The sequence below is a fragment of the Micromys minutus genome, assembly GCF_963924665.1.
Source record: "Micromys minutus genome assembly, chromosome: 2".
In the NCBI taxonomy this organism is placed as follows: domain Eukaryota; kingdom Metazoa; phylum Chordata; class Mammalia; order Rodentia; family Muridae; genus Micromys; species Micromys minutus.
Genome location: NC_137971.1, coordinates 26,485,824 through 26,505,096, shown reverse-complemented (window position 1 = coordinate 26,505,096; position 19,273 = coordinate 26,485,824). Strand labels below are relative to the sequence as shown.

The window sequence follows — 19,273 nt, the reverse complement described above, 5'->3', positions numbered from 1 at the left end:
AAAGCCATGAATTTGACCTTCATATATACACTCTCTTGATTGTTTGTTTGTTTAAGAATTCAATGTAAGCATGGAAATGTGGCCTAAAGAGAAAAGCTCTGACCAGGCAGTCATTTGGATACACAATGTGTGGTTATGACTACCTGAATTCACAATTTTACCAGAAGGCATTATAAATAAGACACAAAAAAAACCTTAACATAAGAGAAGATAGAAATATGGAATACAATTGAAAACTAAGTTTTCCAGATGCTTATTCTACTACTACAAACCAGCAAGGGGACAGAGACACAAAACTAAATTGTCTGTTATTAAAATTGTCTATTATAGGACAAGGACTAAAGCAAAGGAAAGTTAAGAAGGCTAACTATAGCGGTGTTAGAGCCAGCGGCGAGAAAACAAGAGTCTCAGGTCATAATGTTTGTATTCACGCAGTACTTGAAGCGGCTTCTACAAAGCCTGGTTTAGAACTAGAAAATAAAATGTAGAGAGAAAAGAAGTAGAAGGAAGGAAAAAGGGAAGAAAAAAGAAAGATGGAAGCTAGCTACATTTGGGCTGAGAAGATGACATCTCCATGGGTTGTGCATGCATGTTGACTTGAATTTAAATAAAAGTCTGAGTGTGCCTGTATCTGTCACCTCAGAATTGTGTGAGAAACAGATGGGAGGGTAACTGGGCTTGCTGGCCTCCAGCAGGCTCCTGGTTCATTGAGACCCTGTTCGGAGGGAGTAAGTTAGAGAGTGCTAAAGCAGGACACCTGACGTCACGCTCTGACCATTTTACCTACTCTCACACACGCCACCATTTACAAACACAAACACATACAAGTGTGGGGCATGCCTACACACCATCATGCACATTCAGACAGACAGGACAGACAGAAGACAGACAGACAGAAAGTAGTTGTATTTTTAAAATGCTGACCTTGATTCTATAATTAGTAGAAATAAAAGAGTAGCATGACGTTTTATCATCAGCTCTTCTATTCCTGGATGGTGTGAACTTGGAAGAGTCCTTTAACTTCTATGATGATATAATTAAAGATAAACTGTTAGCAGTCCTCATAGAATTATTAAAAGACGACACAAAGTTTAACTTAAAATAGGTAAGTCAGAACATTAGTATTTGCATATGCAGTACCACATTTCTCAGAGGCCACCTAACTATCATCCAACCACTGCGATAAATATTCATAATGTATCATTATATTGGTAATTGCAGTGTTTGTAAAATGTGATGACAATTTTAAAACATTTGAGAATTCAGTTTAAGTACGTATTCTCATTCAAGAGATTGATCATTTTTACTTTTAAAAATAATTAACTAGATGGAAATTTTAGGGACTTTACTGAGCTTTTCAAAAAATACAATGTAGCTTTGGCACATGCAACATGTGCCCAATTCATCAAATTACCCCAAATAAATGGAATTATTCAACTGTTCTAGCAAGTATAGCAGCACAGACTGTGCTTGAGCAGGCTTTAAAACCACATGACTTCACTAGCAGGAGCGATGAAGTATGGTTGTATACCATGTGCTAACAGCCATTGACAGTGGTGAACTCAAACAACGCAAAGCCAAGATCCTCTTTGTGCATTCTTAGTCTCATTAATGAAAGAGCTTAGGAGTAGGCTCTGATGGAAGCACCTGGACAGTTTTATAACATTGAGAAGAAAAACTGTGGTGCAGGCCAGCTATACAACCTTACCTCCATCCAGAGGAAACTAAAGGAAAAGGGGAAGAGAGGTCAGACACATGGCAGAAGACAAGAGTTTGGGCAAAAGGAGAAGCTTTAGAAAAAGAGTAAGGAAGCTCAAAATGTTATGCATGGAGGGTAGGGAACTGGAGTGCTAAGAGAAGCATGCTTTTAAAAGAAAGGGAAGAAGAGATAAATGTGATGCTTTTCTGAACTATTTAGATAAGCAAAGAGACAGAGCTATATAAGCCTATAAGTAAGTTTCTCCTCCAGGGTTGGAGATACTGGGAAGGAAAAACCCAGTATCTTGCTGTAAAGGGTTTTCTGCCTTGCCTGGCCAGCCTGAAACTCATTCACTAGACCAAGCTGACCTTGAAAGTGGAGTTCGGCCTGCTCCGAGTGCTGAGGTTAAAGGCATGTGCCATTACTACCTGGCTTTCCTTCCTCTTAAAAGCAAGGGGAAGGCACTGAAAGATGCTCTCCGAAGGAGACCTGTTCATTGTACTGCTTTCAAAAGGTCACTCTGGTTGTTGCACAGAAAGTGAATAAAGTGGACCAGTGACAGGTCATGAGCAAACATAGAAAACTGAGAAAGGCCATCTCTTCCTGCTGCACTCTCCAAAAGAATCATGTCTGTCGAAGCCAGAATCATTTCCATGACTTGCTGGCAAGTCCGCATGCATCTGTCAGATGCAGGTTTCACATGTAAACATTAAAATGTGATTTGATAAAATATATACAACAGAAATTGAAGCATCATTGAAGTAGAATTCAGTGTTCCATGGTAATAAATGATATCTAATCTATTTTCTATTTTCTAGACAAGGTACAGTTATCCCAACAGGAGTTGTATCAAATGCTCATTTTTAAGTGCAAGTCAAAACAAATGTAACACATTCATTTTTCGTAACTAAACTGCACATACAGATCGCTTGTTATAACTAAAACAGTGCTCAATGTTAAAGCTTCATCATCATGCTCAGTAGCAAATGTACCTTCCTTCCAAACCCTCCTGCTGGCACAAGAACAGCAAGAATAAAACATAAATAAATAAACAAAAACATAGCCCAAGTTTTATTTATGTTACTGTAGCAGGGAAATACTGGTATCTGAGTGCCTGAAAGTATTGTTTTAAAATTAAAAGACTATCCTCTAGTCTGTTTTTTAATTAATAAAATAATCTTTTTCTGTCTCCAAGAGGATGTCTTCACCCCACCCCGCTGCCTCACAAGACCTCTAAACTCTGTAAGGCCTCCAGTCTCTTGAGGGTTAGGTGCATCTTCCCTACTGAACTCAGACCCTGGAGTCCTCTGCTGTATGTGTGTTGGGGGCCTCATAACAGCTGGTGTATGCTGCCTGGTTGGTGGCCCAGTGTCTCAGAGATCTTGGGCACCAGGTTAGTTGAGATTGCTGGTCTTCTTATGGGGTCACCCTCTTCCTTTCCAGCCTTTCCTTAACTCAGGGATCCCCAACTTCAGTCCATTGGTTGGGAGTAAGTATCTGTGTTTGTCTCAGCTTCTTGTTGGGCCTCTCTGAGGGCAGCCATGCTAGCCTTCTAACTATAAGTACATCACAGAATCAATCTGATTTTTTTAATTACAAAGTAATAGCAACTTATAATTAAAAGTTGTCAACTTTTGTGGACACATGCAGATCTTGTCCATTGGACCTGGAATCGGAGGACCTGAAAGAACAGGGCAGACCATAGACTCACACTGTAGACAAACTTACTTCAGTTTCTGTGTACTTTTACACACAGATGTAAGAAAGAAAACAATAATCGAAGGGAGGTTGTTTGAGTTTAGTAAAACATGATCAGAAAAACATAAATAAACACATTCTAAATATTAACAGAGCAGCCCTTTCCCAGATCTTCCTCAGGGCAGACAATTTAAATACAATTGCTTGTCCTTAAATCTAATATAATCAAAGAAAATCAGTTCCCTACTTCATTTTCTGAGCCTGTCATTCCCTCTGCCATTGTGTTCTCTCTAAGTTTTGGGGATCACATTACTTCTGATGATTACAGGTATGCTACTATTCAGTCATGTGCTTATTAGCTGCTAGTGTGTGCTTTCAGCTTTCCTGTGGATTTTTTCTTGTTCGTTTTCTTTCTCTTCCATGCAATAGCCTTTCATATTCCTGTAAAACAATCCAAACCTACAAAACTGTGTGGAGAACACTATAGCAAACACCTTCACTGATTATCCTGGTAAGTGAAATCAGTGTGTTGCACATGGAATTTCTGCCTCTGTCAGTTTTAAAATATTTTTCTACATCATTTCCTTTGAATCTCTGTACCTTTCTTTTGTGAATGTTCAATCACGAGTGTAGATGCATATCATATATGAAGGTGCATATTGTGTTTGCATGTAAAATGTTACATGAAAAAGGTACCTTTTTAATAGTTAAGGGTCTTGAGGTGGTGAGCTCACCCTATTTTAGTTGGGTTGAATTGAGTTGGGTTAGGTTTGAGGTTACATTGGTCCAGTGTAAGCACAGGAAACTTAAGAGATGGAGACAAGATCATGAAAGTTTGAAATTGAAAGTCACAGGGGAAGGAGGGGTTGGATTTGTGGGCTAGCTGCCAGGCAAAGAAAGCTGGTTCCAAGGAGAAGAAACTGGAAAAGGGCAGAAACTAGATTCTCCCTTAAAGGAACCACATCCCTCTGATACATGGACTTCAGAATCACCACATCCACCGTGTAGATGTATGTGATTGAAACCACAGTTGTAATTTGTTATTACAGCAAGAAGAAACTAAGAATTGTCATGCTATATGATATGGTGCTGTATAATTCTATACCCCTTGCTACAGTTTAGATCTTGAATGTCCCTTGAAGTTCTCTGTGTAAAAGGCTTGGCTACCAGCCTGTGGCAGTACTGGGAAAGAACCTTTTTATTTCTTACAATTTTATTTAAAAAAAAAAAAGAGATACATTTTGGCATAAAACTATATGAATATATTTTTGTCAGTACTTGATTCTTTTAAAGGTTCAGTAGTATGCATTGAAATCTTACTAGTTACAATAAGCATAAAGTACATATAAAACAAAATGTAGCATGGAAATAGTCAAAGTTTTCTTGGTGTGTATAGATTAAACATAATGATTTTTTAGAGAACCTTTTAAGAGTGGGACCTGGTAGAATAAATCACAGGAACTGTGCCTCTGAAGGAGACACTGGATAGCTAGCACCTTCCTGTCTGTTTCCCAGATGCATGAGGGTAAGAGAACCCTTTACACATTCCTACCATAATATTTTACTTCACAATTGTTTCAGAAACCACAAAGTCAACCAGTGGCTGAAACTTCTGAAACCTGAGCTTTTTTATTTTTGAATTGACTGTCTGAAGCATTTTGTCACAGTAATGGAAAACCAAGTAATGTATTCAGAGATCAGCTAAAATTCTGTGTAGCCTCAGTGGTGAACACCCTCCACATGAAAGTTAAACACTGCTGAGTGAACTTTCTTGGCAGCCATACATAATGGTACCCATAAATCAAAGCATGTGGATAGGAATTTTAGCTAAAGGGAATGAAGCTGGTTGCTATGGTGTGGGTGGTTAAAAAGAAGCTCTGCACACCCAGTGCCTGGCTTCCTCTTTACCTCTCCTTCCTCTCTACTATAGAAGACTCCATTCCTGAGCCAGGCCCTCGGGAGCAGAGAGACTTGGTATCAAGGTAGGTTGCGCCTGTACTTCCTCTTGATCTTATACTGTACCATCTCTGTCTAGCTGTTTTGTTCACTTTGGCTATTTGTGAGGTTTGTTGTTTTCAGTTTCTCATCATTTTTGCTTTGAAAGTTTTCTGCTAACCACAACGACTTCTAAAACATGTTTCTCGACTACAAATATGAAAATCTGGTGAGCATATTCCTGAATTACGGTTATAAAATTATATTACAGTAGATATTTTTAATATAAATGAATTGCATATATAAGTGGACAATGCAGTAAGTAGATGGTGCAGTAAGGACAGTGCAGTAAGGAGATGGTGGGCTATTTTAGAGAGTGAGAAAAACTGTTTAATTTTCACTATGTGAGATTGGTAGGAAATCTGCCTGTCTTCATCTTGAACCTGACTATGAGGGAGAAGAGAAAAGGAATCAGGGCTCTTGAGCTGACAAAGATTCCTTAGGGGATGCAAGAGCAATGAACCTTTCTTTGAGGGAAATTTACATCCATTTAAGGAATGTTTGAGAAAGTTGTAGTAGGTAGACAGTCCTCAGTACAGCAAAATATAGCAGGTCTCTTTGAAATCCTTCAGAAAGCTGTGTTGGAATACAGCCAACACTGGACTGGGTGATTCCATCAACACATACAAGTGATCTGAGAAGCCAACCTTAGCCATCCACACAGATTTTCAAGGTGAAGAACTAAGATGCTTGCTAAACCAAGCAGCCTTAGCTGCACCTAGCTTAGAAAAAAAATACAATGACTTCGGACCATGTTCTGAGGTTGGAGTCACCTGACCAGACTCCTTATCATAGCTGGTCTGAAATACAATGTAGACTTTCGAGGAAGCAGCTTTGCCTTTAGTCTCTTTGCCTCCCAAGCTCACAAACTGATATTTCTCCTAATGATAAGAATAACAATGCATGGTAACGTATTAACCAGCTTCTGTGAGCCAGTAACAGTAACTATGCTGTACATATTTTACAACCATGCTGCAAAGCTGTTGTTATTACCAGTTTATGGGTAAGCACACTGAAAATCAAGGAGCTAGAGCTGGGGGAAGGTATGTAAAGCCAGGTTTATTAAATCCCACTGTCCTCTGCTGTTTCTTCCGGCTTCTTTGGAGAACCTATGGCTTGAGGCCTCAGTCTGTACCAAACATATACATGCCCCTGCACTTAGCCTTAAGATGGCCATTTGATTTCTTTTTAAAGAAACTCAGTGGTGAGGTTAAAGCAATAACTCAGTTGGTAAAGGACTTGCTGTCTAACTACAAGGACTTGAGTTTGAGACTTAGCATCCACATAAGACACCAGCAACTATAATCCTGGGGGATGCTGGCACAGGTGAAATCTGTGGAACTTGCTGGTCACCCAAATCATGAAGTTCCAGGCCAAAGATAGATTCTGTGTCCAAGAAGAAAAAAGAGGAGTGAGGGAGAAAGAGGAAGAAGAGGAAAGGAGGAGGAGGAGGGGAAGGAGGAGAAGGAGGTGAACATCAGGTGGTAAATGACTCCCTAAGAAACGATACAAAAGTTCATGTGGTCCGGTCTACACATGTACACAGGAGGGGAGGGGAAGGGAGAGAAGGGAAGGGGAGGGGAGGGAAGGGGAGAGGAGAAGAGGAGAGGAGGACGGAGGGGAAGAATGAGAGAGGGAGAAGGAGAGAGGGAGAGAGGGGGAAAGAGAGAAAGAGAATCTAGTAACATGAAGCATCTTCTCTTATTGCTGGCCCCAATTGAACCATCCCTCATTAGGTATAACCAGGAGCTTGGAAGAGCAATGAGAGGGAAAGGAGAATCTAGTTTCCTCCTTCTAGTCTTTGAGATCACTGATTTATTGTTAGTAAAGTTTGCAGGGATGGTGATTTACTTTATTTTGCCTGGTATGTGTTAATCTGCTTAAGAATTTGCTGCACTGTGTGTGTAAACCTATCAGGCACATCCCATATAGCAAAACACCCAGGACAGAACCCTTTGGAGAGGGATTCTGGGAATGCTGTTTGTGGTGCTAGCAGCAGGGTGAGGTAGGCAACCTGCTGATATGTTCTACATGAGGGTCTAGTGGGGCATCAACACAACAAAGGGCAGAGCACACAGGAAAGGAGGCATTATTTGTACATATTCACAGTGCTTAGGGCTCTTGGCATGAGAAAATGGACTTTGGTTATCAGTCTCTGAGCCCTACCTAGATGAAAGAGCCTCTACTCGCTTCCTTTTTATTCTTCCCCTCTTTCTTTCCCTTTGCTCACCTCAGTTTTTTGAAGCTGAAGCTCGGCAGAAATATTTAAGCAAATGATTTCCCTCTTCTTTGCCCAAGGCTCCTCACTGGTAAAATAAACTAGCTGTCTGCCAAGTCTTTCCCAGCTCCAACATTACTCAGTCCTATAACTTAATCTCTTGGGAAATCAGGGCACGGTGAAGGCGGAGCTGAACATGCACTTTCTTTGCCAGCTAGGAAGACTACTGGTGCCTGGCACTCTAGCAACCACCCCTCCCCCCCGCCCAGCACTTGGCCCTCTTCATAAGAGTCTGTGGTGCCCTGATTTGCTCTCAGAGTGTTCCTACCTTTGGAAGCCACCTGAGGCTGGCTCTCCTCCAGGAGTAAAACGATTCCCAAACATTTGATGTCCTACCTCAAAATGTCCAAAAGAGCAGTGCCAAAAAGAAACCAACGTTTTCTAATTGATCAAAACGTTTAGATATACCAGAGAAGAGGAGCATAGGAAACATATTTCCCATGATAAGCATTCTACAAAGCAGCTTTTTCAGATAAAAATATTTCGCGCCTTCCAGCATGCATAGGACAAATGAGTTGAAAGCAACTAGTTCTAAATAAAGGTACCTATGATATTCGAATGTATCACAGCCGCACATTAGGAACTTTAGTAAGCTCCAGAATCGGAGGTGGAGTTTCAAATGACAAGATGCTGTTGCAAACCACCAGCTATTGATGTTGCACTTTGTCTGATTTGACACCATCTGCATGTAAGTAGTTGTAGTCACGGCCGTTTTTATATATATAAATGCATATATTTATTTTAGTTTCAATCTGTGACATGTGCTGAGCATGTGGGTTTGGGAGTGAAGAGTAGCCTGCTTCAGGTTTTCAAGAACAGCAAACTCTCCTAACCACCGGGCAACTGCTCCAGCCTGACAGGGAAATTTTTAAACAATTAAAATCTACAAACAACTTCCATTTTACAAGGTAACAGAACAAGCATTACTCTAAGGTTCTTTAAGTTAACAAATTCTTGATTAAATATTCGTTTGCACTTTGATAGTGTGTGTGTGTGTGTGTGTGTGTGCTCGAGTGTGTACACACACACACACACACACACACACACACACACACACACACACGTACATGTGCCTGTGTGCCTGTGTTCCTGTGTATGTGTGTGTGTGTTCAGGTCATGTGTTTACCTGTAAACCTACTTGATGTGATCTGATTTCGTAGGCTCTCTTTCGAGAATTTATCAAGTATAAACTTTTCAGACCTCTACAGGCACAAACCAGGGCCAAAAATAACAATGTTCAATGTTTTTATTACCTGGAAAACGAACAGTAGATCCCAATGACAAACAATTTCAGGAAGATTTATTGACAGATGTCACTCCTAACTGACAGAATGTTAGGTGGAAAATCCCCAAGTATAATTTTTAAGTGAGGTTGTATGTTTTTTGTACATCTTCATATATACAGAATGCCATGTCTCCGTGGTTTCTTAACTTGTTTGACAAAATTGGCATGTGGGGGTGAGGGTGGACATATGTGCTGTGTATTTTAAGGTGTTGAGTGGCATCTCTGATCTCTACCACTAGATGCCAGTAACACTCCCTTAGCAGTGCAGCCAAATTTTTCAGACCTTGCTAAATGTCCTCCCTCTGGAGGGCAAACAGTTGAGAAACACTGCTCCAGGAACCGAGAGATCTCTCCAGAGCTGAAGATCTCTGTTAGAAAAGACAAGGACACCCAGGAGAATTCCGTCCCGGAGAACTCAGGCAAAGCTTAGAATGTGATCTCTTTAAAATTAATGCCCAGTTAGAAAGATAAAATTCAGATTCAACAATAGTCTGTATTGAAAACTAAATTTCAGTTGGTCTAGAATCAGATAAAAAAAATCCATCAAAACATTAAAAAAAATTAAGAATATAACTCAACCTTCAGATGAGAAAGATAAGTGTGACTAAAATAGAGAAACTTAAAAGGGAGAACTTCGAATCACGTCACTATGAGACATCTGTAATAATATTCTTATGAAATAAATGTGCAGCATAAGCCAAAGTGTGAAAAGGAAAAGCAAGTGTATTGACTAACCTGTAGTCAGGTGGCAATCAATAGACACAATAAAGAAAAGGCTCTTTGAAACAGTAAGATGAAACATCTAGTAACTCAAAAGGCAATCCACAAAAGCATAAGTTAAGATATATTAAAACACCATGATCGGACCGTAAATTCATGAAAATGAAAGCAAAATCACCATGAGATATAACGTTGACCCCACAAGACTGGCAAAATTAAAAGAATTTTCAAAATGTTAAGCTACAGGAGGCAGGGTGGTTCATGGTCATTTGGGATTTAACCACAGTCTTTTAGGATTTAACAGGCTCTTTCAGGATATAGACTGTGATACTTTTTTCCCAGTGTTCTGTGACAATATTCTCTGACAATATTCTCACATTTCTCATACATTATACATACATTCACACACACACACACACACACACACACACACACACACACACACACATATATATATATATATATATATATATATATATATATATCCTTGAAAATATATATCAAATTGTTAATAGAAATTAACTTCAGGGGGGAATGTGAATTCCAATATATGTACATCATGGTGGTCAAAGTCTTACAGAAATATGTATTATGTAACCTTTACTAAATTACATAATTTTATATTATATATAAGTAGAAAAGTAAAAGCAGGAAGCTGGAGGAAACAGCTTCTGAAACCCGTGACTTTAGTTTGAAAATACTATGACTTTAGTCTACAAATGAATTTGGAAAGGTGACTCACCATCTGTATCTCCCTGCTACAGGTTCTTTTAAGGGAAAAGTAGGAAGAGCAAGCTGCCATAATTTCAGTGCTGTAGAAGTTGAGAAAAGAAAATCAGAAGTTCAAGGTCAACCCAGTCTACATGAGACCCTGTCTCAACAACATAGCCAACTAAAACAAAGAGAGGAGACTGAGAAAGGCAGTCTGTAAATCCCTCTGGACGTTGGACTTCAGTTTAGCTGGTCTCACTGATTCTCACGGCATCTTTGCTGTCAGATGCCCTTAGTTTGGCTGTGAAAGGTTTGGCCAAGTGGCCTGACCAAGATCACTGGCCTAGGAAACCACCCTAGGTCAGGATTGGGGGAGACAGAAATCACAGTTTTATCAATGCATGGGGAAAGTGTGATTGCTGTTCTTTCATCAGAGATGTGTGTCCCAGGGGGATGGAGAAACTGCTTTATCTCAGAAGCATTAACACAGACAGTGAGAAACCAGCCACCTGGGTAGACAAGTCTTCAAACCTGCATGAAGCAAAGGGATCACTGTGTATCAGGCTCTGCACTGTGTCTGACGTAACCATTGCTGCAGCGCAAGGTGACGGTACTATTACTGTCACACACACGCTGAGGCTCAGCCAGCTTAGGAACATGTCCCAAAGCCACGTAAGGAGTATGTAATGACAATTGTTATATGACCTCATAACCTGTCTTAATTACTGTGTGCTCAACGGGGTTTGAATAATCGTGCTTTTTAAAGGCTGACCTATGAGAAGGAAGAACTAAACTGAGGTGCTAGGTATTGAGGAGAATGGGGGCTCTGGGAGCCATGTCTGTGCAGGCATGTCTGACAACACAGGAGACAGGTAAGCTGTGCCCATTTGCTTCTATGCCCCGGAGTCTCTATGAAGAGTCCCATGTGAAAAGGCCGTGAGTTAGAATCAACACAAACATCTTAGTCACTGGATCCTAAAGTCATTCTGATTCAGGTGACACAAGAGCACTGACCATGTGTCATTCAAATTCTTTCCATGTCAAAACCCCAACTAGTTTCAAGGTGACTTGTAATAGTGGAATCACATTACAAAAAGCCCATTGAACACTAACACAAATGCCCCCTAACATGAATGTGATAGACAGGGTGGCAGTTAGAGGACGCTTTGTACTCACTAAGAAAAGAAGACAGTCGAAGTTTTGTTTTGTTTTTCAATCAGGTCATTACCACCATTCCTCTCTACAGAATTTTAGAAGCATATTCAGCAAAAGTAGGAACTGGCTTAACTGAACATATTGAAGAAAATGTGTGTAGCTGGTGTATTTTTAACACAGTAAGAGCTAAATTCAATGAGGATCATTCTGGGTTTCACATCCAGAACCTGAAGAAATGATTTACACTGCTTAACATGCATGGAGCCCAGGTTCAACTTCTTCACAGCAATGAGAAGTAGAGCTCACGGCTTGAGTGAGGTAGGAAACATTAAGAGGGGTTTTTACGTGGCTGTAATGTTAAATGGCAGACTAAGATAACTGTTTTGGGGCCGGAAGGATGGCTCAGCAGTTAAGAGCACTCACTGATCTTCCGGAGTAACCCAGGTTCAATTCCCAGCAACCAGATGACAGCTTACAACTCTCTGTAACTCCAGTTCCAGAGGCTCTGAAACCCTCACACCACAGACAAACACCAATACACATAAAGCCAAAAAAAATAAATAAATAAATAAAAAATAAAGTTGAAAAAAGATATTTGCTTTTAAAGATTTTTTTATGTTTAATAGTGTGTGTGTGTGTGTGTGTGTGTGTGTGTGTGTGTGTGTGTATGTGTGTGTGTGTGAGAGAGATCGTTGGGTATACCCACATGAGTGCAGGTGCTCACTGAACCCAAAAGATGTCATATCACCTGGCGCTGGAGTAGGTGACTTTAAGCCACTGGACCTCGGTACTGATAATGTAGCTTAGACTAAGAGCAGTATGTGCTCTAAACCACTGAGGCATCCTCCCAGTCCCAATATCTAAGTATTATTTCTTGCCTTGCCACAACCTAACATGATAATGCTGACATCATGTAATTCTGAAATGAAAATAAAAACTCCTCCCAGCCCCCCCCCCCCACACATACTCACAATTTGAGTAATACAGTATTTTAAAATCCTAAACTGTCTGCTGTGGGAGGTGAGATTCTTTAGAGTTAGCTAAGTCTCACTGGGCTGTGGAGGTAGTCCTTCCTTCTCGATTTTTCTAATTGGGTCAAATCACTCTTCTGTAGCGAGTAGCAATCAACAATATTGTTAATGAATGCTCAGCCAGGCCCAGATAAAGACACGGGCTTGCCTCTTCATTCCTACGCAGCCAGCAGGGAGGGGGATGGCTGAGTCATCTAGGAAGAGACATTCCGAGGGACTCATCTTTCCAGCTTTGAGTTGGCTTCTTTACCCACCGCATTCTCTGCTCGTGGGTGTAGCTGCTGTTAGCACTGGAGAATTGATGTGGCCATACAAAAATTACCTTGGTACTTTGTTTTTATTAACTTGAAAGCATGATCTTTACTTAAAACACTGAATCTTCCTTCTTTCTGGTTAAGAGCAGGTCAAAGAGCTGACCACACTGCTTCACTCTCTGCTGAACTGGGGCATTTAGTTCATAAAACCAACTAGCTACCACTCATTATTTGAGTTGCCTATGGTGATTTAATTACTAGGTATCACGGTTAACAATTAACTATTAACTACAAACCAAATTTAAATTTTGGTATGTATGGATTGAAATATACATATATATTTCAATGGTATATTTACTTAAAACATTTGACACTTCACATAAAAGTAACTAACACTGCATTTGATCTCCAGGCACATGACAGTGATCCTAGAAGCCATCAAATGTAACTATGGAAACTTTCAGTGTATTCAGCAGGCTCCATCTCCTGCTATTTAATCAAAGAAAGAAGAGCATTTAGCATAAGGGGGCTGTGCCTCTTATGGCCCCTACATGGTGATGGTCAGCAGGAGTTTGTGGCCTACATTAAACATGCATGAAACTCCCATTGCAACAAAGTAAGTTGGACACACCTAGAAGTGGAAACATTGGTGTTTACAAGATGAATGAGGGAGGAGCAGGAGGAGCCAGGCAGCATTGTAACATTCCCAGCAATGCTGGCAGCCTACACCACGTTCTTTCATTCCTGTATGTAGACCTGCTTAATCTACTTCAGATAGTTTTGCCGCTGAAAAACGTACAAAAGATGTTTTAAACCTATAGGTCCTTCTGTATCTAGATGTAGTTGCTACATCCTTAGAAACAAAGCAAATGCAGATGTTGGACCATGTCAGAAATCTTGTCAAGAGTATGGACTGTTTCACACAGAGTGGAGATATGGCTTCTGATCCTGGTAGCATATTTACTCCAAAGAAATGTGAACTCGGGACATATGCCAACGAAAGCTGTGGACCCAGAAGCATTCATGAATGTTGTAAGTTGGGGTTTTCCATGTTTTGGGGAAGGGAAGGGGGGTGTGTTAACATCTGCACTTGTTAAGTAGCTGCATGATGTATATTATTTTTATATACTGAGATGCTTCATGCTAGAACATGCTAGAACAGTATGATGCAAATAATACACTGGAAGAAAACTAAACTGGTTGTCAGTGGACTGGGTACAGGGTTGGGGCTAGAAAAGGGGAGGAACTTCCCAATCAAATTCAGTAATTTTGGGTAAATGAGTTAATCTCTTTAGGCTTCCAGAACAACTTAACTCTTTCTTGAACCTTCAGAGTCACCCAATAAACAAAGTAATTGAAAACTTTGGGGCCTGCCTTAGACCCTGATGACTTTCATTTTGTCCTTCTTTATTTTCTTTTCTTTGTTCCCTTTGATAAAAGTATCACCCCTGAGTTCTTGCTGTGAGAGCATACATTCTATTAGCGCCTGCTCTTATGCTGCGCTGGATGTTATCTGTCAAATAGCTATGAGAGGTCTGCGTGTGCTAGAGAAGGCGTGTGAGAAAGATGCACAAAGGAGAACATATCTCTTCGGAAGTCTTTCGGGAGAATTTTTGTGTTTACTCTCAAACCCCAAATTAAGTTTCAGTTCAGTACCATTTATTCCATAGAAGTCAATGTGATGAAAAGTGGTAAAGATACAGTTTCCTCCCTGAAAATGTAACTATCTATGCTCTCCGAATCAAGGCACTGAGATTAAAGAAGGATTTAAACTGGTTAAACAAGCCCCGCCGCTCTACTTGGTGGACCTACAATTTAAATTCAGGCCGGCCTAAACACATGCCTGTAATTAGAGCCACTGTGCAATAAACCCTACCGAATGACAGGGTGGAGAACTGACTTCCAAATGAGTGACAGGGTTGTGTTGGACATTCCGTAGTCTCACCTAATATTTCCATCAAAAGAGGAAGCAGGTTTGGACAACTGAAGACCCTTTTTATGTAAACTCTTTCTCTAGAGTTTTTTTTTTTTTCCCCTAAATCTCCATAGTACTGTCAAGCTTACTCCTCCATTCTGATGGCTGGCACAGCCTCTAAGACTTACAGGCTGTGGGACGATTCTGAGTCTTTGGAGTACAAATGTCTACAGTCTACAGAGGCTTCTTTGACCTGTTCAATGTTTAGCTGATTCTTGTATTTCCAATAGACTATTGCAGATCCTCAGGAGTCCTGGGTGTTCCACAAAGGTTTCTCAAGTTTTAGGGTACGTGGTGTTCCTTTGGAAAGCATTGCCTTCCTAGACCAACCACTGCAAACTCGCAGCCCTTGCAGGCTGTCAGGATTTCTGGAAGCTGCTGGACTCCACCCCTGCAGGTGCCTGGAGTTATGCTAGTTTCACCATAGCCACGGAGAAATCTCAGAAATGCAAAAGCTGGTAATCCAGCACAAAAGACCAACTCGCAATTACTGCTCAAAAGACTAGGACCAAAGGTGAGAAAAACATTAAAACAGGGGAAACTAATCCAGACTTTAGGAAAATATTGTGCAGCCTGAAGTCAGAAGAATAAATAGGAGGTAGGAAGGAGTGGCTGGCAAGGAGGTGAGCATGTTGAAGAAGTGGGGCAACTGAGAACACGCCATGTTGAAGACGAAGATAGGGTGTAGTTCAGTTGACTGTTAAAGGTTAATACTTTTTTTTGCAAGAGCAGTATATAGCCCTTGTAGAAAACCTAAGAACTTTGGATACCAATAATTCTTATTAATACATTAACACTCTGGGCATACCACTAACAGCTTTATCATGTTCTGCCATTTTCTTCTAAATCTAGGAAGGTTTCTGTTCCCTAAGACGAAGGAGGATCATACACAGTTTCCTCTTTTCTAATATTTTTTACTAACAATATACACCACAAAGAAATATCCCAACGTTTCAAACAGCTTTCGAGAACATTGCTCAACTGTCTGTATCATGTTCTACTTTTTGGTGTGCATATTTTTCCCAGGTGAGATTCTCTGGGGAGCAGATATACTTTAAAGCATAATTCATATGCAAGATGTATATTAAGAGCCCTTGTAGCTAGGTATAGTGGCACACACCCTAGAGTCACTATATGTCACATATGTCACATACACACTAATGTTCCAAACAATGAACAAATTATGAAGGGAAAACCTTTTCTTTCAACTCAGGGTTCTTTGGCTGCCCTAGCACTTCTGTAGATCACAGTGGACTCAAGCTCGTAGACATCACCTGCCTCTGACTCTCAGGAGCTAGAATTAATGGTGTGTGCCACCACTTCTGAGCCAACCCTTCTTAAAGCATTGTTTTAATTTTAATGCACATAACTGATTTTGTTCCTCCAGGTAAAAATGTGTAACTAGGTAATTAGGTTGAAAAGTAAATATTAATTATGGCTAGAATTTTTAAGTTACACTGAAAATGTAAGTATAAAAGTATTCCAAGCTCAATTCCAGTTTGGATGCTACATGAATATCTAACTAAAATAAAAGTATGTGTGTGTGTGTGTGTGTGTGTGTTTGTATTTGTGTTAATACATACATATATGCATATACGTACATACACAGTGGTATATTTAATTATGTGGTCAGGCATGGTGATATATGCATTTAATCCCAGCAGTCAAAATGCAGAATCAGACATATCTCTATGAATTCAAGGTTATCCTAGTCTACATAGCAAGTTCTGGGACATCCAGGGCTACATAGAAAAAGAGACCTTATCTCAAAACACAAAGAAAAATAAATGATTATAAAACATCTTACCATCATACTTTGTATAATATGCAGGATCTGTATTTTTATGTAAACAAATTTGTGTCTTAATATTATCCTGTGTGATCTCACTTGACAAATATAACCTGCTAACTATTTGTTGATAGTGTTCACTAACATATAATCATTTTCTGAGATATGCCTGCCCTTAACCTCTACCTCCTGTGTTCTCTCGGGTAGTTCCTGCTCAGTCTTAGAGGAGCTCAAATTTTGTACCCTTCATATTTTTTTTCTTAACTAATCTTGTTCATGGGTCTTTCCCTGCTCAGAGCTCCTTCCCTCCTTCCTTCCTTCACATCCTTACACCATTACTTACACATAACCCCTTGGTAACAAATTACATAAATCTTTTCAGAAGCCTTCTAACATTTCATGTATGTATCTTAGCTCTCCAAACAGTCCCCAATGGGGACAGCCTCTCCAGAACAAGTAGCTTTAAACATCTGGAAGGTAATTAGAAACATCAGTGTTATTGGTCCACTCCAGACTTGCCAAAACTTTGAGAATGGAGTTTAACAATCTGTATCTTGATAAATCCACTAAGTACATTTGATACATGATCAAAATAACCTAAATTAACTATGTAGTGATGCTGTGTGCATGCACGTACACACACACACACACACACACTAAATTCCATAATATTTGGTTAATTGAGTTTTAATTGTATTTATTGTGTTTTAATTATATATATAATGCCTACTGAGAACCAGCTATTGGTGTTAGGCACTGTGATTAATGTTGTATGCACATCCCTTGACTTATTCTATCCAGAACAACCTAGCAGAGGAATAGAAAGCAGTAGCTTAGGTTGTCAGTATCATAGAGAAAGTCTGTGTTGGATTGAGGTCTGAGGGAAGCTTGTGGCTCTATGTTCAGTGTTGGGCCTTCAGCACATGAGTTCTCTCTTACTCATTTCTCAGCAGCCCCTGGTGAGATAGTCCCCTTCTCTGACTGATGATACACAGTGACAGATGGCAAGCACTGTGAGGCTTCTTGGGAGAAAGAGTGATCCAATGTAATCAGAAAGAAATCTGAGACCCTTGAAATGGCATAGAAAAATATGCTTATGCATAACAATTTTTTAGTTATCCCCAAATCCATAGAATGTTTTTTTTTCAGTCTAAAAGCTTCAGAATTATTGTTCTTCAGTCTTTTAATTTAAAACTAAAACCATCTAAAGGATTGTGGGAGATGAACTCCCAAGTCACCACAGAACACGCACTACAGTACAGTGGCCTGGCTTCTTGACCTGAGCCCAAAAATCTATACATCCGTTGGTCCTGGATGTCTCTGAGGCACATCCAGGCTTTGGAGTCTGTGTTCTGGCTCAGTGATTTTCAAGCATCAGAATTCTATAAAGACCTGAAACACATTGCTGGGATCTACCCTGAGAGTTCCTAATACAGTGTGTTATTGTACATGTTCTGCCTTCCTAGCAAGTGCTTGGGTAAGGTTGACAGAATTGCCTCCCAACATCTGAAAACCAGGGTCAACTTCAGTCTCTGTAAGAATAAGAAGAAAGGTGAGAGAACTTGGGTATAGTTTAGTGGCAGAGCATTTGTCTAACTTGCAAAGCTCCAGGTTCACTCACCAATACTGTGAAATATAAAAATGTATCAAATTTAAATCCAAGGGAGGATTGGCTGGTTTGACTAAAGTAGAATCATCAAGGTAAAAATAAGAACCTTCTTGCAATACTGAATAAGCTGCTCTTATCCTTGAGTTGTTGAGACTATGGCCATGTAGCCCTGAAGTCTAAATAAATGTTGAGCTTTTTGTTTGTTTTTCCATAGAGCGAAATCATCAAACACAAGGGTTATCCCAGTGAGGAGTATGAAGTTGAAACGGAAGATGGGTATATCCTTTCTGTGAACAGAATTCCCAGGGGACAGACACAATTAAAGAAGGAAGGTATGGTTCACTCAGTGTCACCCCATCATGATAGTCTTCTTGCAGACTAGACTTTCTTGATATGTAGAATTAAGTTTTGGTGACTAGGTCAGACTGAAATCCCTTGGTTGGGGAAAAGATAGTGTCAGTTCCCAAATAATCCTTGTTCCCATTACCATATTATATTCCATCCACACCCTTAGTGATCATCTACCTCAGACATAAGTTTCAAAAATACCTTTGATCTGCAGAGGGAGAATGGGGGAAGAATACCAAATAATCATTTTGGGGGATCTGTCTTCAATACTATCACTACAGACAAGACAATACAAATACCACAAACAAAACCTTCCAGAAAAATATCCATTTTCATGCTTTCTGGCACTTAATCCAGTCCCAAACCCCTCCTATATAAATATTCTGGAACATTCTCTGATGATCCCTTGAAAATACCACATTGGAACTTGCATTTTTTTCATGAGCTCCTATAAAGTACCTGACCATCAACATTGTACAATGTGTGCCCCATCCAAAGAGCACCATAAATATTTATGATGTTGCCTCATTTTCCACTAAAGACTAAGAATGAGGCTCTAGGTGTACATTTTCAGTGTGTTTTTGTGGCATTTGTTTATTTTCACTTTTATGTGGGGTTTTAGGCTTGCACTGTTTTTTATCCTCATCAACAAAGTATGCACATATCTGTTTCCACTGGGCTCTCTGTGTTTTATATTTTGGCTCAGCATGTATAACAGCAATTACA

At 39.9% G+C, this 19,273-nt stretch overlaps 1 protein-coding gene across 1 annotated transcript in view; it reads left to right on the top strand.

Annotated features, from left to right (window-relative positions):
- LOC308417502 (uncharacterized protein) overlaps window positions 1-19,273 on the top strand; it is a gene marked incomplete at both ends in the record, with an annotated part of 46,449 nt that overhangs the window by 16,167 nt on the left and 11,009 nt on the right. Inside the window, 3 exons of the mRNA XM_080912896.1 lie at window positions 331-434; window positions 13,685-13,858; window positions 18,414-18,531. Of these exons, the coding sequence (XP_080769022.1) occupies window positions 331-434; window positions 13,685-13,858; window positions 18,414-18,531 (396 nt within the window). The remainder of the gene's footprint in view (window positions 1-330; window positions 435-13,684; window positions 13,859-18,413; window positions 18,532-19,273) is intronic.